We start from the raw sequence: 24,574 nt of genomic DNA, 5'->3' as shown, positions 1-24,574 counted from the left end.
TGAGGATGGCACCCTCCCTGGTACCTGTTCCATCTCTTACTGTCACCATGTGATGAAACTAGGGGAAGAGAAGGATGTGGAATATAGGTAGGGAGTTTCAATTTTTCTTCCCGTCTCTGAAAAACCTCTTCTTGACTGTGTTTCTGTCACCACTATTCAGAAACTTTGCATTTGAAGTCTTTGTTTTAGTCATCTAATCCCATCATCTTCTCCCTCTTTTTCACCTCTGAGACATTTCTCCATCTTCTTTAGGACTTGTCTTATAAACCTCACTGTTATACCAATCCTTTCCATCTCTCTGAGTGATTCTGTACTCCTTGCTGGTGACTTTTCCAAAACTGCAGCTTCTCACCACAGCCTTTAACTTCAGTCATCTTAGAGTCACAGCCATGACTTGGACCACACTCTTGTGCATCTCAAGTTTCTCTTCTTTTGTTAACTATCCTCCCTCTCCTCATTGTAGATTCTTAACTCCACACCCCATTTTATTCCTGAGGTCAGTAAATATCCCTTCTAATATTCACTTCCTTTTTATCTATCTTGATCCTGGGCATGACTGACCTAGACCCCTTCACCCTCCAAACTTCCTAAAGAGCAATCTTAGTAGTTGTTTCTATTTTCTTTCTCTCTCATTATCCTGTTAATATCACAGAGGCTTTTGCCTCCTTCCTCTGATGACACTGATTCCAAATCCCTCATGGTATCCTCTGTTTTCATATTCACTTTTCTCTTCCAAGTTGCCGTTCCTGACTATGTTTTTGACATCCTCCTTTTTAAAATGTTTCTGGTTTTTTGACTTCATTATCTTTTCTTCTCGTGATGACTTTCCCCCCTTTGTGACTCCTCTGTTTTTGTTTTTTAGCTCCTGTGTTTGTCCTCCTCTTCCCTCCTCTGTCCCTGCAAACAGCAGGTGTTCTCTTTGTCTCTTTTCTCTCTCTCTGCTCCCTTTCTGTTGGCGATCTCATCCACCCTCTCAACTTTAGTATCAATCTGTTAGATATGGAGTCCTTTCCTTGATGCTCAGGATCTGTCCCCAGGCCCTCATTTCCAACTTCCTAATAGACATTTCCAGAGGGATAACATAACAGTTCTTTAAACCAAAGGCGATTATAATTTATCATCTAAATTGGGTCATTATGGAAGGCAAAGAGGAAACTATGAATAATCAGCCAGTGTAAACCTGTACTGTGCATACGGTCACCTATCCAAACTCATTATGTATAAAATATTCTGAAATTTGATTTTCTAATATTTTTCATCGTAATTAATTGCCTCACCAGCATTTTATTTACTTAGGCTGAAAATTATCTTTAATTTTTATTCTTTCCTCAGTGTCCAATTCCTCGGAATTCTACCTTTTCTGTATCTTTTGAGTTACACCTTTTTAAAAAACCCCATTCCACTATTCAGGCCCTAATTTCTTCTTGTCTGGAATATTGCATAGCCATCCAGCTTGTCTTTTTATTCCCAGTTTCTCCTTATTCATCCTTCATGCAGTGTTCTTTATTTCTCCAAACTCTCCCTCAAGTGCGTTGGTTGTTTATACACCTGCTTAACAACCATTGCCAAGGAATATCATGAAGACTCCTCAGCTTGGAATTTAACACACCACAAAGCCTGACATAAAAAGCTTGTCCAGCCTTACATCCTTCACGGACCTTGTGTTTCAGCTGGACTGTTGGCCTTTCTCCAAATACCTCCTAAATCAGTCATCCTCAGCTTCACCAGAAACACCTTTGGAATTAAAAAATATTTATAAGTGCTCAACCTTAACCTGGGAGATTTAAACTTAGTAGGTCTGCATTGAGGCTTAGTTGTCCTAATAAAAAGCCTCCCCAACTGATTCTGACCAAAGCCAGCATGAGAAGCGCTGCTCTGTTTTCCAGTCTCCATGACTTTCTTCACCATTTTCTCTCCATGGCCAGAATCTGTTTATTTCTCCCTAAATACCTTCTTATATTTCACTACCAGCCTTGGTTTTACCTCCTTCATGAGGTCTTCCTGACCCATCCACATAGATGTAATTATTCCATCTATACTGCAGTCACAGTAAACTTTCATTAGATTATTTGTTTATTCCTTGCAGCCTCTAGACAGCATACTTCTCGAAGGCAAAATTCCTGCTGTTCACAACAAAGAAACCACTCAGCAAAGGGCATTGACTGTTGAGATTTTTTTTGTAGAGAACTTTGAAGTTCTTAAGAAAGTGATTGATAAGCATGAGTTATTTTTTGCTAATTTAACCAAAAACCCAAATGCATAAAGTACAGTAGTTTTAATTCCAACACTATGCTAAATTAAGATTTGTTAATCATTCTAAGTAGGAGAAATGAATTAGAATTTTAAATGCCACTACTGTTTTCAGGAGCAGATGAACTGATATTAAAGTAAATTCAGTGGTGGATTGGTTCCTTTTTTAACACACACACACACCCTGGTTTCAGGTGCTGTAAAGCATGTGGGTCTCTTTGGATTCCTTGTGAGAACTGTCATGTTGGCATGTAGTTGTAAAATGTGCTTTGCTCAGAAACTGTAGTTAGTAAAGCTGAGTTTTTCACTAGTTCCTTTGGCGCAGGGGAATACTTTTAATAAATCGGCCTCACGGAAAGGTAGAGCACAGTGTTGTTTTTAATAGGGAACGAGAGCGTAAGTGCAGTGATTTAATGCAGTTGCAAGTGGCTGCATCCGAAAACAATTTTTGATTTTTGTCAAACATTCAGCAGGGGAGTGATTTTTCCCTCAATTTTTTTTTTTTTGTAGCTTCCCCATTGTATCCTTGTTAAACATAAAAGCTATATATTCAGGATTGAATTTTTTTTCCAGCATTTTTCTTTGTTAGTACCTGATCAGTAAAATTTAGCTTGGGATATATGCATATGTATCTATAATTAATTTATGCCCTTTCAGGTGGAGATTTGTGTTGTTGTTTTATTGAAAGTATATATATATTTTTTCAGCAAAGTATTTGGATTTCACAGCAAACCTCACTCAGTTAAAAGAATACACTTTTACCTTCTCAGGGCTTTATTTGCTTGTATAAAATGTACTTCTGATTTATCCCAGGTAAAATAATTAAAATGCACGTATAAGAACACATAAAATTTTCTGTGCATAAAAGGTACACTAACTGGAAAAGGGTCTTGGCTTTTGGCTTTTTATAAACTCACAGGTTGATAGGGGCTTTATGGAACTATCCAGCCCTTTCCCTGACTTCTGGCAGAATTGTAGCTAAACTACTCAAAACCTCTAGAAGCAAAATCAAACTTCCTGCAGAAAATGTTCCCTCTATTTAATGTTAGTCACATTTTCTTTGCTAAGTTATTCCTAGAAAACAGCTATCCACCTCAACAGGAAGTCAAAAGAGAAAGTATTGCAAGACATTTGAAGATGGCATGTGGATAATGAAAGTGGTTTGACGGGCAGTTGGAGATACTTGTTAGTAGAGTAGCAGAAACAGGATATCCAGCAAACCACTGGGACACACAGCCAACTTTTCTTGACTGTAAGGGTAGTAACTTACATTTTGTGGAATGCTATGCAGTTTCCATGCACATTGTCTCACTTAATCCTCACAACAACCCGATGAGGTGGGTGGTATTAATAGCCCCATTATATAGATAAGGAAACTAAGCTAAGAAGAGTGATTGGTTTTCGCATACCTAGTAAGTGGTAGATCTGAGATTTCAAATCCTCTGATGCCAATTCATACTACCAACAAGCTATTTAAAAATATATTAATTTTTCAACAACCACCTTAAAGCATCAGCCAGGACAATGGCAGCAGTGTCCAAAAGATTGAAAGGTCAATCACTCCTGAAGTTTTCTGTCGATGGCGTGACTATGCAAGATGAGAGTATCCCCAAAGACTCTTAGGATATTCATTTACGCGTGAAACGCTGAACCCTTTAAGTAAAATGATACACAAGCTCAAGATATCACTAGTTTTTTTTATTTGTAGCCAACGTTTATTCTTATGCCTAGAAAAATACAGGGGGGGGGGTGCTTAAGACTACCGTGCTGGGCAATTTGCTACTGTAGTGATAGTAACATAATCCCGAAAAAGCAAGCACGATTATTTTGTACTTTTTTTGTTTGTTTTATTCAGCAATAAGACCACAATTTTTCATATTTAAGGAAGTATGAAAAATTTGTCGAATTTTAAAAGCTGAATACATGTAGCATTGGATCAAGGCACATACAAGACTGGCCAAAGGGCGTACAATGCACTTTGGTTTTTTGTTGGGGAAAAAGAAAAATCATGGCAACAGAAAAGTGATGTGGTTTTAAACAAGTGATAGCTCACAATTCAGTAGGAAGCTAGAAAGAAATGTTACAAGTTCATTATGTAATATCTGGAAAACTGTGACAGTAACGGGCAGTATTCTTGGTCATTGTGAAAGTAAATTCAGCATTTATATACACTGTTAAAACATTTCACGTAAACCAGATCTAAATTTGATTTCTAGTATTTTTCTTTTAAATTCTCACTTACTTTAAGTACTACTTTCTCTGCAGTGTTGAGGGGAATTGCTTATGATTATGCTACCTTTTTAATGTGTATAAAGTTTTTTTTTTTGACATTCCTTATGATAAAAACATGAACACTAACAATTGTGTCTTTAGAATTGACTTTTCAAAAATCAGGATGGTATTGGCAAAACCAAAATGCAATTCTGGTATTTGTGTTTATTACGCTATGCAAGACTAAGTTTTCATGTTTTCCTAAATACAAATTCCCTCCTAACTTGGAAGCACACTTCCATAATTGTTTTTGTGAAGTCCTTTATTCTCAGAGCTCTGTTAACAGTGACATTAACAACAGCAGACTTCACACTCCTTTTATGCCAGCAGATGTATTCGGTTCAGAAGTTATGTTTACTTTCTTAAGGATGGCTAATTTGCTTAGAGTAAAAATGGAGTTATGCAGCAAGTTTTATATTGCCCATTACTTCACAGAGTTTGATTTATTAAATACCACTGGAATACAGATTTAATCATTGGAACATTACTTCATAACTATTTTTTGAAATTTAATTTTTCTCATTCAGCCAGTTTTCTTTTTTACATTTTATTAATACCAAAGTGAAAAATGGCCTGTGCTTATACTACAAGGATCTCATGTGAACGCAGTCCTGATTGTTCCACACAGCAAGGAAATTCACTTTCACAGTCAACAAGTCATCTTACTCAGTAGAACACAAAGTAAATGGTTTATAACTTCAATATTTGCAAGGAAAATACAGTACAAATTACTAAAAAATACTAAAATATAGAATTGTGTTCAGGCATCTCCACTACATCAATCGCAGCAGTAACCTGAAATTTGAAACTTTTAATAAAAAGTTCTTAAATATAAATTATATGGCAAATGTACAGTACATTGCTTTTCTCAGTCTCTTTTTCCAGTGTTTTGCAGTAGAACAGGGTTCCTACCATCACCTCCCTTAGGTTTAAAAAAACCGAAACACAGTATGCTGCAGGCCCTCCAGCATCATGAGTGCGAGTGGTCTGAGTCTGGGATCCCGCTGTCTCTGTAGCTTCGGTTACTACTGCTTTCACTGTGATTGTTTTTGTACAGATTCATTCCATTAGGAGGAAATATGGTGTGTATTACAAACTCCTCCTTAGAGATGGGTTCACTGCTTATTGGTAACATCTGAAAAGAAGTCTCCCTGATTTCCAGGATGGAGTTGTCCTTCTTAGTGCCAGCTTCCGCATAGTCATCCTTTCTTCTCCTCCCTTTGCTGTACGCACAGTTCCTTGAGAAGAGTGATCCATTCCGATGGACGTACCAGCACACGAGAGCAAGCAGGGCAATGGTCACCAGGGCCACAGCCCCACCGATGATGGCAGCCAATGGTAAACTGGGGTTTTTGTAAGGTTCTTTCTCTTGCTCTCGATTAAGGGTGGTGGTAGGGTTGTACATTCGAAGGGGTGCCGTTTCAGTCTCAATACAAACAGGAGTTTCATCAAATAGGTAGAGGTTACTGGTTTCCATGGGAACCATGCAGACTCGATAGGGCGAATCAGGCTCCAGGGCTGTGACCAGGTATTCACTGCGTTCTCCTGTTACAATGGTTTCAGTTATAGATCCAAATGCTGGGCTATGGCCCAGCTTGAGCCAGCTGAGCCTTAAAGCAGTCATAGGAAGGACAAGTTTCCAAGAGATATGAATTGTGTCAGAGGTGACAGATTTCACAGTAATTATAATTGTTTTTCTTGCTGGACTCCCTGTGGTTCGCTGGTCCTTAGTGAGTTTGGGGTTCTTAATGTCTGGTTGTTTGGTCACTGGAGCTGGCCACTGTCCTTGAGCAGGATACACTGTGTTGGGTGTCGCAGTGGTTATCTGAATGGTGCTCACAACGGCACTGTCCTTGCAATCAAACAGTTCTGCATTGAGGTCCTTGATAGCCATCCCCCGAACCTTTTCTGGGGCTTGGCACATGAGCCCACGCACGTTGACCTTCACAGGGAGCGACTGTAACCAGTCACGTACCCATTTCATCTTGCACCCACAATACCAGGGGTTGTTGCGAAGAATTAATTGTGTTATATTGTCCAAATCATCAAAGATACCCTGAGGTAAATTACTTAGGTTATTATTGGACATATCAAGTCGATACAGCTGCCGTAGATAAGAGAAAGCATTGGGGGGCACCCGATTGATGTGGTTATCTTGAAGATAAAGCTTCCTCAGGTTTGTGCTGGGAAGATTTACTGGTGCAGCAGTCAGGGAATTCCGTACCAGTGACAGTTCTGTTAAGTTGACTAGGTTGAAAAAAACTTTATCACCTAAACCATGGTTATTCAACAGGTTTCCATCCAAAACCAGGCGTTTTAGGCTAGTGAGACCTTGAAGAGACGGTGATGAGATGGTGGATATACGGTTATCATCCAAGCGGAGCTCCTCTATAGTCCTGGGCAGACCCCAGGGGATTGTGCTAAGATGATTACGGGACAGGAAAAGCAGTCGGAGATAGTTACTGTCCCGGAATGCTCCCTCTTCAATGCTCACTGCTGAGACGGAGTTATCGTCTAGATGTAACTCTTCCAGATAGGGAATTTTCGAAAGTGAATCGTAAGTGATAGTCCTTATATTATTTTCTTGCAAATGTAATTCTTTTACGTACTTTGGTAGGTTGGTAGGAAATTCATCTAAACTGTTGTGATATAGGTATATTCTTTCTACTTTCAGCAAGTTTTTCAAATCTGAAGGAATCCCAGCATTATTTATTTGGTTGTTCTGAAGGTAGAGAGTTGTAGCATCCTCTGGTATCCCTGTTGGAATGGATGTCAGATAGCGATCGTTACAGTAAATGAAACCGGCATCGCAGCGGCACACAGACGGGCAGGATTTGGCCATAACTGATAGAGGTGCCACCTGAAGGAACAGCCCAATTTTAGTCGCGATGAGAAAGATGCTCCAGGCTGGGCTGATCATGGTCAGCGGTGTTGAGGTCTTTACACAAGGTAGCTTCAGAGCCCTGAAATGGAGTGAGTGAGAAAAAAAGACACACGACAGTCAGGCCCGCATACTTAAAATGATACTCAAAATAGATGTGGAAACGAAAACATCTATTATCACTTTTATTATTTAGGGTTTGCTCTTCTTTTTTGGCATGTTTAGGATTTATTGCTAGCTGACAATGAGCACAATCATATAATCTTTTTACTGCTAATGTTTCTGGTATTAAGAAGTATTATATCTCCAAAAAGCAAAAGAGAAACAAAAAAGAAAAGAAAAGAAGTATTATGTCCTGAATCTATTTGACTTTGAAATGTTAAATATAATTAAAGTTTTATTGAATATTCTAAAGCATTCTCATAATACTTTATATCATTTTGTAGCCAGTCACTGACCAAGCTAATTTTTAATTTTTTCTTAATATTCATCATGATTTCACACATAGGAATATTTGTTTTACTTAAAGATAATAATGTTACTGTTCTTAAAAACCAAAAATTTTTATCTATTTTTTATTAGGTAGACTGTACAGGTGTAGAAATACATAGTAAAGAAAATCTATTCTCTTACTCTTCAGGAATAGTTACCTCTTGAGATCCTGAATCCCAGTAAAGCTAATCATCTGCTTTAATTATTGATGTTATTTCTTTTTCTTTGATTATTGATATTAAACATTGTTAGGTATTTCTAGCAAGAAAATCAGACAGAATCTTTTTCATTTACTTTAAGGAAGGAAAGACATAGTTAATACACCTAGCTAATCTAAGTGGAAAATTCCATTTCATGTTAAACTAGCTCTTTTTTTTTTCCCGTTTTATGTTTTGTACTACATGGTTTAATGGCTTTATGTACATTTTTCATTATATTCTACCTCATAGCATGTTTTCACAATGCATTTATCTTTCTTCAAGTTCTAATCTAAAACATTATTCAACTTTCTCCATGGCTGCAGAATTATGGATTTATGCTGATCTATTGTGTAATATAATTTCTTCTGCACTTTAGGTGTTAATTAGCCTTTATAATTTCAGGCATGAAAATAGAAGACTTTAATATTTTTCCTACCTTATTGAACGATGTGAGTAAATTTTGCGTGAGTGAAAATCCAATGCGCATATGTTATTTTCCTGGTGAGGGACTGGGACTTATAAACTCTTGTTTAGTCCTTGGAAATGTTCTTCACTGTTTATTCAAGTAATCCTATGCCGCACACACCTCCAGATCAGGCTTGCTGTTGTCAGTGAACATTCCAGCTGTGGTTCAGCATGGTGGGCAAGCTCATTAAAGTGGGGACCAGAAACAATTCAGTTTCCTGTTACTGTGTAGAACACATGGCTTCCTATGGGTTTTTTTTTTTTTCTCTTTCTTATAGAGTTTCTGTGTGAAGGTTCCTTTTGTGTAGCTTAATTCCCTTAGTGGAAATTGCTCTCTTTGAAATTCTTATTGGCTCTTCTGTGCAATGTGGTCAGAGATAGTAACTTCAGATCCTCATGAAGAAAGCCATTCATGACGCTAAGGTATAGTAATAGATTTTTCAGGCAGTTACCCCCCCACCTTTATTCCCATCCAGGATTATCCAAGTATAAACTCTGTACAGTAGCTACATCCTGAGGTATGATTACCTGCTGTGAAATAGCTATTTCCAGGTTTTGCTTCTTGCTGCTTTCTCAAAATATCTGGTGCAGTCACGTTATGCAAGAAACAGGTATTCTTTTTTAAGAGGTAAAGAAAACTTAATTCAAATATTCTTCATGGAAAAAGACAAAAGGAAGGATACTAGATTTCCTTTATACTTCTGTTCCTTGAAATACACTGGGTCTGAGCATCTCCTGTGAAAGTAAAAGGTTTTAATGAACTATTAACAATAAACTTTAACATCTTAGACAAATTTCCTAGAGATTTAACTTCAGTTATTTCTTTAAGCAACACATCTTTCATCATAGTTTGGTGAAAAGGGATAAAAGGACCTCTTTGTTTTTACTTCCTATTTTACTATATAAATAAAGTAGGAGCTGAAGATGAGATTGTCCCCAAACAGATCATTTCAATTGTTAACCTGTTGTTAGTGTCACTTTAAACTAAACACAGGAGCAAAGCTTCATTCAAGAGGCAGTAAGCCCCTTCCATGGCTTTTGAATTCAGGTCAGGCCAATCTCTAGAAGTTCACTTTTAAATCTTAGATATAAAATGATAAAATGTTTAAAAAGAAGAAAACAAGTACATGTCAAAGAGGTGAGCAAAGACATAGCAAGGATTTTTGACAGAAATGCCATGGTAACTTTTTAGACGTTTCTGAACATAGTTTTTACAAAGTCATACAATCTATGATTTAAAGAGTTGAAAAGAGTTTGCTTTAGAAGCTTTTCTTTTGATTTGCTCAGTGCCCTGTTTGATTCTTCCTGCAGGCCTCAATTTTCCCAATTGCAGAATGTAGACACTATGACCTTCCTCCTTAAAGGCGTTTCTAGGGACTAATTGATGATGTTGAAACTTTAGATATTCAGGTATTTTAGGCCAAAAGGCAGCACAGAAGTTCAAGTTATAATTATTTTTTCAGGGGAATACAATTTTAATTTTCTTTGAGCAAACGGAACTTGAGAAATCTGTATTTGGAACAGAAAGGATGCTATTTCTGTCTTTGTAATGACCATTAGGAAAGCTATCAAAACCTGGCAAGGCATTTCTTTCTAGGTTCACACATGGACATGCCAATTTCCAGTAAGTGTATTTTTCACTTCTGAAAGAAGCCTTAAGGCTTGACCAGAGAGACTCGTGACTTTAAGGATGACTGCTTTTCTATTATCCTAATGTGTGTGAAGATTTTTGGGGGTCGACAGGGGAAGTGGGTAGGATTAGAATCTGTTATGCAACGGTACCTACTCGGGGGGGTTTCTATACAAATAGGGTCCATTAGGGCATCTTGCAAATATTTGACCCTGAAAGTAGGAGCAGTTTGCTTCTCCCCCAGTAATTACCCAGCATCCAACAAGGAGAGCATCTGTTCCAGAAATCAAACAGGACTGAAAGTGAATGTTAAATAAGGCCAAAATTTGTGTTTCTGGCTCTCGTTGAAAATTCAGTTGTTTTTAGTTTGGCACCCGATATCAACACTATCATAGACTGATTAACAGAAGGAAATTTAAGAAAAAAATTACAGATGCATTTTATTTATTATTTAGGCAACTTGAAACAAAAATAGCAGTTAGCAGATGGATAAAGTAGTCTCTAGTGGATGCTGCAAAGTGCCCACAGAGGAGAGTTTAAGTGATTTATTGTTTAATGTGAGGTTTCACAGTGATGCCTTTAGGGCCTTGCTCATTATTGTTGAATTTCAACGGAGTAGTTTCTTGAAAACTATTGCTGTCTTGGTATGTGAAGATAGAAAACCAAGCTGTGAAATGATAATTACAACGTTACTTTAAAAAGTGTCTGCTGTAAATGTTTTCTAAGCTTGAAAACTATTCAACATATAAAACAATTTGGTAAATTTAAGAAATAATTTTAAAGTAATTTAGAAAATGATTACTTTTGTGAAATTGCATAAAAAATGAATTAAAAACCATTATAAAAAAAAACACAGGTGAGAACCTGCTTTAATGGTGCAAATACCCAGGCGTTTCTCATACTCCAGGACACAATCTAAGTTGAGAAGATGAATCTGATGAATGGGGATTTAAAAATTGTTGCTTGTTGCCCAAGTCACATCAGCCTAGAGTGTGTGAGGAGACAGTCATAATGACGACCACAGATAAAGCCTGTATCTGAACCATGAATATTTTACCAAATCAAGGTCCAGGAATATGTATTGATTTTCACATTTTTAACCCAAAGGAAAAATATTCTGAATTGGTGTGGAAAGAAAGAAGATTAATTTGTTTATTTTCCTTGTTTTACATTTGTGAAACTGCTCCCTCTGCTCTCTTGGATATGCAAACTCACACTGCCACAAATACAATAGTGGTAATAATATGGGATTAACGGAAAGCCTGAAATCTCATTAAATTCTTGGAAAATAACATTCTTTTCTCCCCAGATTGCATTAAAACAAAAGGCAAAAATATAAAGTGGGCTTCTCTGGAGAGAAGGATACTCTTTCAGAGATGAGGATTCCCTCCAGAGTCCCCCTCCCTTACTTGAGCTCAGACAGTTCAGTGCATGTTTGACTGTGTTTTCTATCTTACATTTTGTGTCTTTTCCTGCCCTTTTATATTTAAAAACGATGGTGCTAAAGAGTTTTCTTTTGTTTTCTTTCCTTTTGCATATCAGAGGCTGTAATGATTTCTCGATCTAACATAAGCGATCTTGCCCTGTGCTTAGACTTCCCTCTTTCTGAGCTGGCTCCACATCTTCCCGCACATAGAGACATTGTAGTTGGATGTGACTGATGAAAAGAAAAATGACCCCCACTGGCATGGACACTGTGGCCAGGTTTCCACAACATCGACTTCAGAGCCTTTATGTCTGCATAGGCTTGAAAGAGGCCATTACTTCTGAACAAAAAGGAATCGATCTTTTAGAAAGATATTGTTAATGGGGTAACTTGGGGGAAAACATAAATGGAGCCCTGGATACTTAAAGGAATGTTTAAAACATTTTTAAAATTGAATCTTTACTTAACTATATAGCATTTAGAACTATAGCAGAAAGAAAAACAATCACTTCACTGGTAAATCACATTTTTAATAGGGATCTTTCTATTCAGTTTCTTTTCATACATAAAAATTATGGATTTTCTAATGCATTTGTAATGTAATCATCATGTCTGTGAAAAGCCTCCAGTTTATTTCCATGGTACACTAAAAGAAAGTAGGTAAATAGATAAGAGTGCTATCATTTTGAGATATTTTAAGAAAACTAATATAATTTAAGAAGTTATATCTGAATAATAAAAGTTCAGAAATTCACGTTTGTAGAATTCCTCCTCTGCTACTACAATACTTTGGAAATGGGAATGTTTGAGATGAGAAGGTATTTCCCATGTTTTGATCACTTACATTAAGATTCTGGTATTTGTTGATAGTGCTGACTTCCTAAATTCTTCATCGGCTACCTTTGATTTAAATTGATTTTGATTTGAAACCATTTCTCCTTTGAAGAGAAACCTTAAATTGAGTCTAGAGTGTTGAGGTTTTGGTTTCTTTTTAATGGTTTCCTCACATCATGGCCTCTTACTGCTGGGAACTTGTCAGTATCTTCCACCTAAAGGAGAATGGCATTTAGAACTTTTAATCGAAGTTAAGTAATATTTTGAGTAAAATCTTTAGATTGAAGAAAACACATGGTTACTCAAATTGATCCAAGTCTGTGAATATTTCTAGGTAAATGGGGATTTATAAACCATCATTTAGAGTATTAGGAAGGTAATTTATTTATGAAGGCTTAAATTGCTGCTAGAAAGCATAGCACACTCAACCTGTGAAGGCCAAGTCTTTGTAACGACAAATGATAGTTCAAACAAACTATGTGTATGGTTAAACTGAAAAACTGGAGGACGTCAGGCTAGTTAATAGTGACAGCCAAATGCTTTCTAAGCAGCCTGTCTGGTAGTTAAATTTTCCACGATCATCAGATTTCAGGGAAGTTCCAATTCTTTTGTTTAATGCCAGGCAAGCAGAAGGACCTCTAACTCTCCTCTTGAGAGTGATGAAGTCTGAAGGGTTTGCTGAGAGGCCGAGAAGCAAGTGTGCCTTTTCTCACTTGGTTTTATCCAGACTGTATTCTAGCCTGAGGAAGGTTTGTTTCATTTATGCAAATAGAGGATGAAAGTTCCAAAGCAAAGGATTTTTACTTTCTTCTTTCGTGTTACTGGTTCTTTTCCCCAGTAGGTTTCTGATAAATGAATCTAATCCTGCTTCATTTATTTTGACTTGTAAAGTTAAATCGAGCATCTTTAAAACAAAAACACAAACTGGGATGTTATCTTTCATCATAGTAAATGCTGTTTCCTTTTATGATATCAAGCCAGAATAAATGAATTAGAGAACCATGGCTTGTAAGCATGAATAAGATATTAATTTAGAGGTTGGTAAAGGTGAGCACTGGAGAGCTTGGGGCAGGGAACAAGCTTTAGGTTTGCATTGACTTTTGAGCAACTGCAATTAAAACTATGCTTATCTTTGTTAAACTGCAAACATTTTCCCACTGCAAACTTGAAGTTCCTTTTTCAGTGTTGTGAGTACATTTTGGTTGATACACTTTAAATGTCCAATATTCAAGTTTCCATACTCTAGTACAACAAATATCTGGGTCTACTGTGTGCCAAGCCCTGTGCTGCTGATGAGAACATCCAGAATCATAAAACACCTTGTTTTTTTTTTTCCATGTCAGAGTTGGGTATCGTTGATTTAAACTTAATGAAGAGGAAGAAAATCAACAACACATAAACGGGTCAATCCACAGTCCAGTGGCACACTTTAAAAATGCTGTTTAACCAAATGTGGTATGTGGGTTTTCTTTTCAAAGTTGCCACGGTAACTTGTGCACGTGAAAAGTGAAGGAATAAAGAACAAAAGCTGTCATTGTCTCATCAAAGGAGAGCAATTTCTCCTTTCTCTCACTTAAGCAGACTAATACCTGGAGAGAGCTTTCTATACATTCCTGACACTTCATTTGGGGGCTAGTAAAGAGATTATGCATATTTGTAAAACAAATGCAACTTCGGTTGTTGCTTAAATTACATTTCATTATTTTTTTAACTTAAAATCTGTTTTCTCTGGCATTTTTGTCAATAGATAAATAAAAAGTCCCGAAACGTGCTCTCCTGTGCAATATAAACATGGCTTTCAAACTGTTTTTAGTGTGATGTGCTACCAGATTTAGTGATGCTGATCTGTATTCTGAAACTGGAAAATGCTTTCTAAAATGCATGTTCCTATTTTGGTTCTTAAGAGAAAGAAGGCTTTTTCCAGGAGACATTTATTTACAAAGTATCTCTTTGTTGGAAATCTGTTTGTTGACTTGTGATAAGTTTTGAAATAGTGAAATGTTAGAAAGAGTCAAGGAAACAGCCCTTTTCATGCTCTGAAGAGAAAAATGCAGTTTTGAGAATTCATATTGCTGAGGGATTTACTGTAGAGTTTTTGCCCGCTGGGGGGTGGTACACTCTACCAGAACACGGCTTTCAGAAGCCACAAGTCAGATGTTGGCTGCTGCCGGCCAGTTTTCCTCTGGTTTAATTACAACAAAGCCTCCCGTTGAGAAGAACAGTGAAGGCCTCTGGGGCAAAAGGTGGGGGTGGGAGGGAAGGGGGAGTGAGGAAGAAAGGAGGGAAGAAATTACAGCCTTTGAAAAATTTCCTGAATCTCCTTTCCCTCGTTAACTTCCTTTCTGGTGGTCTTCATTTGACTTTCAACAATTATTTATAATGCTATTTAAATAAACTGATTGAATGAAAGAATATTGAAGGGGGTTAATTTAGAATTTTTCAGTTAGCTCCGGATCTTGGCATTAAACCCATTCTTTGTGATGTAGCCCACCCACCTTAAAAATAGGGGGAAAAGTTAAGATCCACTGAAATGGCAGTTTTAAACCAAATTTTTTTAATGACCAGATTTAATATTAGTGTGAACACAGGCATATCAAGAATAAAAGCAGAAAGATGAAACATACATATAAAAGTAATATAAGGCAAATTCTCAGTTACTGATTTTTGTAGGGTTTAAAACTGTTTAAAATAATCCAGAAAGAGGAGGAAGCCTTAGGGTGTGTGGCCAAGAAAAGCACAGACAAATCTCTCCGCAGTGCACTTGCATGTTTAAAGCTGATAATTGTATTTTTTCATCTGGAGACACTGAGTGTTCATTAGGGTCTTGTGTCCCTAGGCAGGAGATGCTGAACATAATTGGAGTTTCTATTTGATTGGGCAATATAGTCTAGAGAAGAAACTGGGGTAAAGATAATTAATAGCTTGCTAACAAAGTCTGACAGCCACAAGATTTCAACCAAATTTATTTCACACCGCTTCATTTAGCTCTGAAAAAGTTTTGATAGAATTGGAGGCTCTTTAATTAACACTTGAAAGCAAAAGAAACATACCTTCTATTTTACAGCCACATTCAGTTATGACAAATTTTCTTACTGTTTTTCTTCTTTTCATAAAAACTTTATTTGCTGCCCAATTATATATTTCACAAATGTTAATGTTTAGGAAGTGTTTAATTGGGCATTTTAAACCTAACGATGGCTGATTTAAAATGGGGAGGGGGGGATGAAGAGCACAATTAATAACCGATGGTTAGTATTATACAGGATCATAGTATTAATGAATTCATTATGTTTATTCATTCAGTATCTTTGCTGATCCTTGGACTTGATATATTTTTGGCAGTGCTCTATTTAAAAAAATTAGATGTGATTTTCCTACTTAAATACATGCAATGGTGTTTTTGTAATGCTGCTTTTTATTTCAGGCTAATAAATGTGTGTATGTATTTGTGTATGTATGTGTGTATGTGTTGTGGATATGTATACTATCTCTGAAAACTAAGTGGCATCTCTCTTATTTATTCTTATAGATTAATCCTTATAGGTTAAAACCTGGCATATTATTATTAATATTGGTAGTAGCAGTAATATTAATATCTTGTGATACTTTTAAAAGATTTATTTCTTTCTTTACTCATTTCAAAAGAAATGAGTATCACTCATCTGTCACTTTGGGGCAGGCATAAGTGGTCCTATCTGAAAGCAGACTAATTCATTCGTTGGTATTTATGCTGGTCAGGATATTCCTGTGCAGTCGGGGATAAATGAAAGGCATCGCTACAGCTACAGCACTTTCTGGTGCCTTTATTCATGTTGTAGCCTGCTAATGAAATAACATATGTGTGCATTTTAGAGCAGATAGATTTATTAAGAAAATTGAAAATAGCTTATTGACAAAACCATTAGAGAATTTGATTCTATAACTGGCAAATATCAAGGCTTTTTTTTTTCTTTTTAACTCTCAACAAATAAATTAAGTAAAAATCAAACCCTCAGATGTTGAGAAAATATAGGCCTGTTGCACTCTTTACCTCCATGCAACCATTTTGTTTCAGACCTAATTCACTGAAAAAAAATTTTTTTTTGAGAAGATACATTTAACTACTTTTTGAAAGCTTTGTTGTAGAAAAGTATTTCCATATGAGATTTTCTTGTTATAAGTTGCGAGTGACTGGATGCTCTGCAACCCCACTTGATGAAGGCTCTACTCATTTTTTCACCCCCCTGCCACCCCAAAATCCCTGCACAAATCAGGCGTAGCTTCCAGGCTGAGCTTTGTTAGTTTTTCTGAGGAGACTTGGCCAATTACTATGCTAGTCACATAAGACATTTGCCCAAGCAATGGATTTTGGCATTCTGCTGGAGAGGGGATATGGTTTGTAAGAGAGTCTCCCCCTCCTCTGAGTTGCATTGGACTAGTTGAGATTTGCAAGCCTGAGATTCTGGAAGCAGCTCTGGCCAGATCGCAGTGCAAGCTTTAAAATCTAGGTGTAGCTGTTAATCCTTCCAGAGGCACAGAAGTCTCCGGGAGAAGCTCGGCTAGCTGTGAGCAAGATGTATGCTTTTCATGTACTGCGCACTCATGGGCTGAGGGGTTATTGATTTTCTTTCACAGTTGTAAAAACAGCAATTGGTGATCATACCACACGTACAGTACACACCAAGTTAGCAAGACCTTTCGCTTTCCTCTCTGTGGAAAAAAAAAATCTGTCTGTATTCTTTAATATTTAACATTTAACTTTCCAACTTAATGTTTTCCATAAGGCTCTTTTCAGATAGCAACTACATGAGACAGAAAATAGCCAATTATTATTAGGTGGTTTTGGGGTTTTTTTTTTTTTTTTTTTTGGTAAATGAAAGAAAGGTTTTAAGAAACTTCTGGCATTTGGCTATAGCAGTCAATTTTTTCCTTGCTGGTTTGCACGCACATACATTGCTTGTGCTGGTGACAGAGCAAACATTCGTATTTGGATGCCTCGTGATACCAAGTCACTTCTTTCTAGAGAGTACAACCAAGCAAACTTTCTGGGACAAGCATAAGGAAAAACAGGGGAAACACTTACCAGGAAGACGAGTAAAAGCAATCCCATATATACTGCCGTTAGAGCTGTAATTCCACTGCCTGTGAACCGGAGTGAGAACCCTCCCCCTCTCCCCAGCTCGGCGTTCAGTCCACACAAAGCCAGCGGCAGCTGCAGGCTGAGCTGGTCCTGTTCCGATCGCTCCTACACTGAGGAGCGAGTGAGGGACAGCACTCCAGTTTCCTGCACAGCCCACCTCCAAGTCTGAAGTTAAAGCTTCACCTCGCAGTGGTTGAAGAAGGGGGTGATGTCATAGATGGGCAGGACTTAGCCGAGCTCTTGTTCAGTGAGGTAACTGGATAATCGGTAGATGAGCTTTGCAAACGCTAGAGGGAGTGCGAGCAGCCGAGATGAGCGCTCGGCCTGCCGAAGCTAGGATGCCATTCGGTTTGCCGGCTGCCCTTTTGGTGTTGCAACATTTTCTGAAGTTTACTACAACAGGGTGGAGGTAGCAAGCTTATAAAAAAAAAATCCAAGAATATTAGAAGGATATTTATAAGATTACAATAGAAAAACACAGGTTCTTTTTATTTTTAAGCCATCTGCATTAAAAAGAAGTTAAGCAAAATCATATTATTTTCATTTTTGACTCGTTACAATGTTATAATTGTGAAGGCTGGTAATCCCAACAGTGACTGTTTATTTGACAAATGAATAGAAAGCAACTTCAAATAAATAACTGATTATTTAAGAAGGAGAACAGGAATGCAAAAAGGTGGTAAAAAGAGAAGTAACCAGTTCTTTTTCCTGGAGGTAATGAGTAAGTTATTGTTTTATATATATATATATATAAATGAAATTATTTTTCATAGCGTCCAATTATGTGTCCTTCTTTAGAATCTAGTAGGTATTAGATTTTTCATATATAGGGGAACCTCCCTAAAATAAAAAGATTTTGAAAATTAAATAGAATATTTTCCTTCCTGATATGTTTTTGCTGCTCTGAACATGAATTAAGATACAAACATCTTAGGAAGAAAGAAACCTTTCACAGGTAGTTTTGCTTGTGTTTAAATTGCTTTAATTTAGGTACATGAATAAATACTGGACAATGCAAGACGTACTATAAATGTCTATGTCTAATTAGGAGAATTATCGACTTTTATTTTCAATTATGATTTTAAAAGACTGGTTTCTGCTATTTGGTCACCAATTGCTTTGGGCTCATAAGTTTGCCATTAAGTGTGTTTCACTTTTTTATGTTGCTAGGAAGAATTCTACTTTTATATTTACCTGGAGGGCAATTTCCTTGAACTAATATTATTTGTTTTATTCTTAAGGTTCACAACATTCTCCTATGTGCTTTTTAAAGTTTCTATGAGTGTTTGTTTCTGAAGGAAGCCATCTAATTGTCTTTCCCAGGAGGATTTGATTATGGTCTCTTCATTAGCTTCATTTAGTTTATCTATTTACATGCTTCTTTGATAGCAGCTTGACCTTCCGAGTTCCTCTCCAAGAATGAGTGATATCCAAGTAGAAGGTGAACCCTTGATAAGCAGTATATTGACCTCTATTGTTCTATGATTGCAGTTGTACTGGCCCCTAAGGCAGACCCATTAAATACAGGAATTTTAGAATTCTAATGTCTGTTGAAAAGCCAGTTTCTTAGAAATGTTAGGTAGCAGAAGTTGGACTGAGATGCAGCTGCTGAATTTTTGGAGGAAAGGAAGGTGGGGATAACAGATAATCTCTCAGTAAAGGTTGGATTATTTTCTGTTACTACAAAATAAACACATGGATTAAATTATTTTATGAAATAATTCTTTCTAGAAGCTATTTTCAATTGGGAGTTGATTACATTTAGAAGGACTTTTGCCTGGCCAAATTCCTATGGGCTTATATCCATATTTAATCAGTTTTGTCTCCATTCAGGCAGACCTTAAGCAGAGAAGAAAGATAAATGGACAATTTTGGTTATCAAAAAGGTGTATTGGCCTGGGAGTTAGGAGTTCTGAGGTTTCCGTTCTCTGGCCTGCCATTTATTGTATAACTTCGTATTATCTGCTCTGGGCTGTGGTCTCACCATATGGCAAAAAAGGCAGCATGAATGTAGCAAATGCCAATTCTGTATTGTTGCCTTTCTTTTTCCTTCCTTCCTTCCTTCCTTCCTTCCTTCCTTCCTTCCTTCCTTCCTTCCTTTCTTTCTTTCTTTCTTTCTTTCTTTCTTTCTTTCTTTCTTCCTTCCTTCCTTCCTTCCTTCCTTCCTTCCTTCCTTCCTTCCTTCCTTCCTTTCCTCCTTCCTTCCTTTCCTCCTTCCTTTCTTTCCTTCTTTCCTTCTTTCTTTCTTCCTTTCTTTTTCTTTTTTAGGATGTGGATTAAAATGTAGAAGAAGGCAAGAGACTGTGAAAATGTCATCTGTATTAGAGGCACTAACTTTAGAGGCAAATTGTTAGGGTAGCTGCCATCATCCTGCCCTGTCCAAAAATATATACTCTTTGGCTGCTTCCATTTGGTTTGTTGGTTTGTTGTTTTAACTTTTTGCTCTTATCAGCTGTCTGAGATTTTACCAGTTGGAGGTGAATTTATAATAATATACACTCCTCTTGAGTAATATGTACCACATCTGGAAAGATTGAGTTACCCTGAGTTAATTTAGATTTCTTTCCTCCTTTGTTCACTAAGGGAGATTAACTACAATACGGGGATGGCTGTCCTAGTTGGAGGGGTGGAAGGCAGGCAGTTTTCTGGGAGAAGCCCTTTAAAAGTCTGTGATAGAAAGGGCGGGGCTGATTTTACAGCAAGGGGAACTCAGCCCAGAGTGGAGTATCCCCTCTAGTCTTAAATGTTAAGAGCATGCTCTTCATTGTCTGGCATACCTGGGCTTCATCTTGGCTTTGCCACATGATTATAGACAAATTACTAAATCTTTCTGAAATCGTTAGCTCAGTGCCTGACTCATAGTAATTGCCAAATTAATTGTAACTGTCACTATTAAGATGAGGGCATCTGAGCACCTGGAAAAGGGCACATTAAGAAGTGGTAAAAAAAAAAATACACAAAGGGAGGTTAGAGAGGACCGATGACAGATTTTTTCACACTCTTCAAAAATCTCCCTTTGAAGTAATTCCATAGCCAGGAAATGGGGGAGTAGATGGACAAATAGGATATTTTCTTGTTGATATTTTTTCTGTTGTCTTTATGCATTTCATGGTCCCATGTTCCCAGGATTTAGAGCTTAAGTTGAGTTCTAGCAGACATTTTGGGTTGAAAAGGCACTTGCTGTAGGTTTGCATTTTGTGCTGTTTGGTAGGCTAGCCTGTGAATCTGATGCTATACACTGAAATGAGAAAATGTACTTCTCAGTGTAAACAGCTGGCTTGAAAATGAACTCCAATAGCATATTCCAGTTTTAAAACTCTAGGGCCACCTAAACTATCATATCAAAGAACCTTGTGTTTTTCTGTTTTTGTGAGAGGGCATAGATGTTCCCTGATGGTGAACAGAGGAGACTAAAATCAGGTTTTCCTAGGCTCTGCTATTTACTTATGTATCCAAGTGAAAACAACCACCACCACCAAACCTCTTTTATAAACAACTCCCAGCTGAAATGGAAAATTTAATTCAGGCCTTCCAACCTGTCTAGACTTCAGCTGTCTCATGTGCTCATTCATTCATTCATTCATTCACACAAATTCACGCAAATTCATTAAACTTCCCTGTAAAAGAAGCTGGCTAGGACTAGATGATCCTCAGACCACCTCCCTCTATGATATTTGACATTTGTTCTTAGAATGTGTTAAAGGTCTTGTAGGTCTTAGAAACATTCTTGATGATTTTTCTTCTCACCATTCTTCATGAGAATAAAGTCTTCTTCAAAGTTGTTTGAAAAACAAACAAACAAAATCAGCTCTGGCTTTTGGTATATTAAATGCCTTGGGCTTATCAGTTGAATTTTTTCATTGCAAGTGATTAAAAGTTCAAGCTTTACTATTTAATTAATAATTGGAATCTATTGGTTCATGTAACTGAGAAATTAAAATATATGGTCTGACTTCAGGTGAAGCTTGATACAGTGGCTTAAAATATGTCACCAAGAATATAATTTCTCTCTGCTCTCACTTTTTCAGTATTGGCAGCCTCCTTGGTCCATATACCGTGGATCCTTGGCAGCTCCAGGCTTTCCTCTTAGGCAGCGACAGTTCCACATTTCACATTTCCTTACTGCGGTGTTCAAAGGAAGAGAGGTCACCTCCAGAAGCTCCTACACATGCACAAATGTGTGACTCACTCTTCCTCATTTGTTTAAACTTGATCGTACACTCATTCCTGAAGCTCTTAGAGGAAGATGGTAGGTGTGTTGGTGAGCTTAAGCCCCCTGTAAGAGCTGTAGGTAGCGTCAGCCCCACTCAAACACACGGCTGAGAATGGAGGACAGGGTATGATCCAGAGGAAAGCTGGACACTGTTAGTTTGAGAACGAAGGAATAGATGCTGGAGATTAGCTCATTTTTAGAGCATTCGGCATGCTGAAACTTGGGCATGTTTTATAAATTTATAAACTTGGAGCTGCTCTTTTTCTTTCCTTTTCTTTGTTTTTTTTGAAGCCAAAGTTTCTGTTTAAATTGCCAAAACATCTTTAAAAGATTTTTCTATTTGTAGACCTTGTCAAGTCTAGCCCAGTTTTTTTTTTTTTTTTTTTTTTTCCTGTCAACAGGTAGTGATGCATGTCAGGGCAACATCAGTACTGCATCTTAACATGAGCCTATGGGGTGTTAATAAAATATATAGAGAGTGCACATTCAGCTATCTGTAATTCTGTGAAGTCAGGCCAGATGCTTAATGCACCAGTTAGAAACTGTACCACATCTTTCTGAAGAATTCCAAAGGGTATTGGAGAAATAATTAGATTTTAGCAGGTCACAGATGCCTTAGAATACTAAATGGCTTTAAAAATGCTATATTAAACTGTTCTTCTGTTCTGATATTTGCCTTTTATTAGTCAACACTTAAAATGTACCTAAAAACAATCACTTATCCCTTTTAAGTGTATTTCCAAAACATACTGCACTAGAGTGAGATCTGTCATTACAGGACTTGAAACAGACATCAAAGCAAAATCAGATGGTTATTTCCCTGCCTGTCTGCCCACCCTCTGGAACACCCTTGTCTTCCCCGGCATCCAAGTTAGATTCTTATTATACTTTAGGGAATGAGAGAAAGATGATTAAAAAAAAAAAAACTGAGATAAAAGCACCCCTTTGGCCTCCCAGGAAAGCAAAGAGGAACTGTGGTTCCAAACAAGTTGGTACCTAGCCACAAGTGATGGGCTGAGGCATCTGGCTAGGGTGAAACCGAAAGCCTGCTGTCCCTGATTTCTTCCCTCTTCAGTGCTTCCATGTCTGGCCTTGCGTACGCTGCATGATACAAGATGCAACTCCAGCTGACGTAGGCTGTCCTTGACCCCTTCTCACTTCCCAATACCCTGTCATCCCTTCTCTCTCTGTTTTAAAATGTGAAAAGGGACTTTTAAAATGGACCTTGGAGAAAGCAAACTTGGAGAAGGCAGGGAGTGAATTCTCCTTCTGATATTTTGTGTGTGGCCCTGGGAAAAGAACTTCAGTTCTCTGAGCCTCAGTTCTCTCATACATGAAGATGGAGGCATGGGACCCACCTCATTTTGCTGTTTCAGATGTCAGTAAAGAGGTGCCTTGTATGAGTTCGTTGAATCTGAGAAAGCACTTACTAAGACAAAGCTAAAACTTGCAGATAGTTGCCTTTTATCTTCATAGTGATGAGTAGGGCTAGGATCAGTTCAAAAGGCACAATCCACTAATGTTAAAATAAGCTGTGTGTTCTAACAGTTTATCTTGGGGAATGAAACAATTTGAGAAATGCTTCTGCTTACTGTCCTGGATGCTCAGACCTTGAGATAATGGTATCTAAGCCTTGTTCTGAGACAATTACAAATCATTAATTTCCTTATTTTTGGAAATGAGTAGTATAAAGCATACCTTTGGAGGAATGACTCACAGTTATTAAGGATGGATCAATATATGTCTGATTATTGAGATACGTATTTACTAGATGGATTTTCCCAAAGCCATGGGATTCTGTCTACATAGCTAGCTAGCTATTGCTGTTAAACTCAACCAAAGCTGTCATCACTTGCAAACCATCTTATTGTTTCACTATTTCTGGAGTATTGGTGCTAATTTTAGGTACATAAATAGACTTTTGGACAGGAAGATTTCCTGAAATTTTTGTCGGATTTATCTTATTTCAAAACCGGCTCTGTATTCTCCTTGTGATTGAGATTACCTCTTTTAAGACTGCTATTTCCCTGCAGTCCAGATTACTCAGGTACATAAACATGTTTCATGTTGAAAGAAACATGTTTAAAGTAGAATCAAAAACTGTTTTATATTGTATCTGTTTGTAAATGGCTGTGGAAACTGCCCTCATTGGCACTGTCTAGGAGAAGTAGATGTTCTACAATGAGTATTTCTTTTCCCTTAAGAACTGGCAGGTATTGATTATCTGCAAGATTTTTTTATGGGGTAAAGTATTATCAATCGATTAGATTTGGACTAAGTGAATGTTTTACAGTACCATACAATTCTAAATAAAAATAAGTTAAAAATTGTCATGGGAAATTTTCTTTGAAATTTAAATCTATTTAAATTTCCTGGCCATGATTCATGACAAATATAGATAAACTATGTCTATAGTCTCCTCTGCTTCACCCATTTCATAATCTAAGTTGTTAACCTTAAATTTGGGGAGTTTAAAAGCACCTTATAATTCTTTCAATAGTTAAGTTTTTATTCCTTTTGTGACATGTAAAAAGTATTAGTGCCATAAATTGACCAATACTTGACTAGGTTTCATACCAATACTTTGCTAGGTCTCATATGTGTTTAAAAATTAAGATGTAGATTTGACAAGTATTATCGAAAGTGCACAAACATTGCTAAAATTTATTTATGTTTTAATGAGCTTTTATTCTTAATATGCTTTTTTAAATGAGGATAGAATGAAAAATGATTTTAAAAGCGTTACATTTAAAAATTAGTAGCTTTTGTTTGAGAGGAAGCTTTTTGGTAGTT

At 37.1% G+C, this 24,574-nt stretch overlaps 2 protein-coding genes across 7 annotated transcripts in view; one reads left to right on the top strand and one right to left on the bottom strand.

Annotated features, from left to right (window-relative positions):
- The window catches only part of MACROD2 (mono-ADP ribosylhydrolase 2), a 1,883,327-nt gene that overhangs the window by 294,394 nt on the left and 1,564,359 nt on the right, over nt 1-24,574 (top strand). The gene's annotated exons all lie outside the window — the stretch shown is intronic.
- Nucleotides 4,073-17,756, bottom strand: FLRT3 (fibronectin leucine rich transmembrane protein 3). Of its 4 annotated transcripts, XM_045508660.2 has the most exons (4): nt 17,512-17,756; nt 12,460-12,664; nt 9,088-9,294; nt 4,073-7,484 (listed from the first exon to the last, which is right to left on the bottom strand). In XM_045508660.2, the coding sequence occupies exon 4, from the start codon at nt 7,439-7,441 to the stop codon at nt 5,492-5,494; it is 1,950 nt and encodes a 649-aa protein (XP_045364616.1). In that variant the 5' UTR covers nt 7,442-7,484; nt 9,088-9,294; nt 12,460-12,664; nt 17,512-17,756; the 3' UTR covers nt 4,073-5,491. The 4 variants fall into 4 exon arrangements, with proteins under 4 accessions (XP_045364616.1, XP_010971192.1, XP_010971191.1 ...); XM_010972890.3 differs by lacking the exon at nt 12,460-12,664 and having other exon boundaries at nt 8,531-9,294; XM_010972889.3 differs by lacking the exon at nt 12,460-12,664.

This window comes from Camelus bactrianus, chromosome 19 (assembly GCF_048773025.1).
Source record: "Camelus bactrianus isolate YW-2024 breed Bactrian camel chromosome 19, ASM4877302v1, whole genome shotgun sequence".
NCBI lineage: Eukaryota > Metazoa > Chordata > Mammalia > Artiodactyla > Camelidae > Camelus > Camelus bactrianus.
This window is presented reverse-complemented; position numbering and strand designations above follow the sequence as displayed.

What these genes read in the sequence shown, in the direction of transcription:
- FLRT3 (XM_045508660.2), bottom strand. Translation starts at nt 7,441, where the DNA reads ATGATCAGCCCAGCCTGGAGCATCTTTCTCATCGCGACTAAAATTGGG.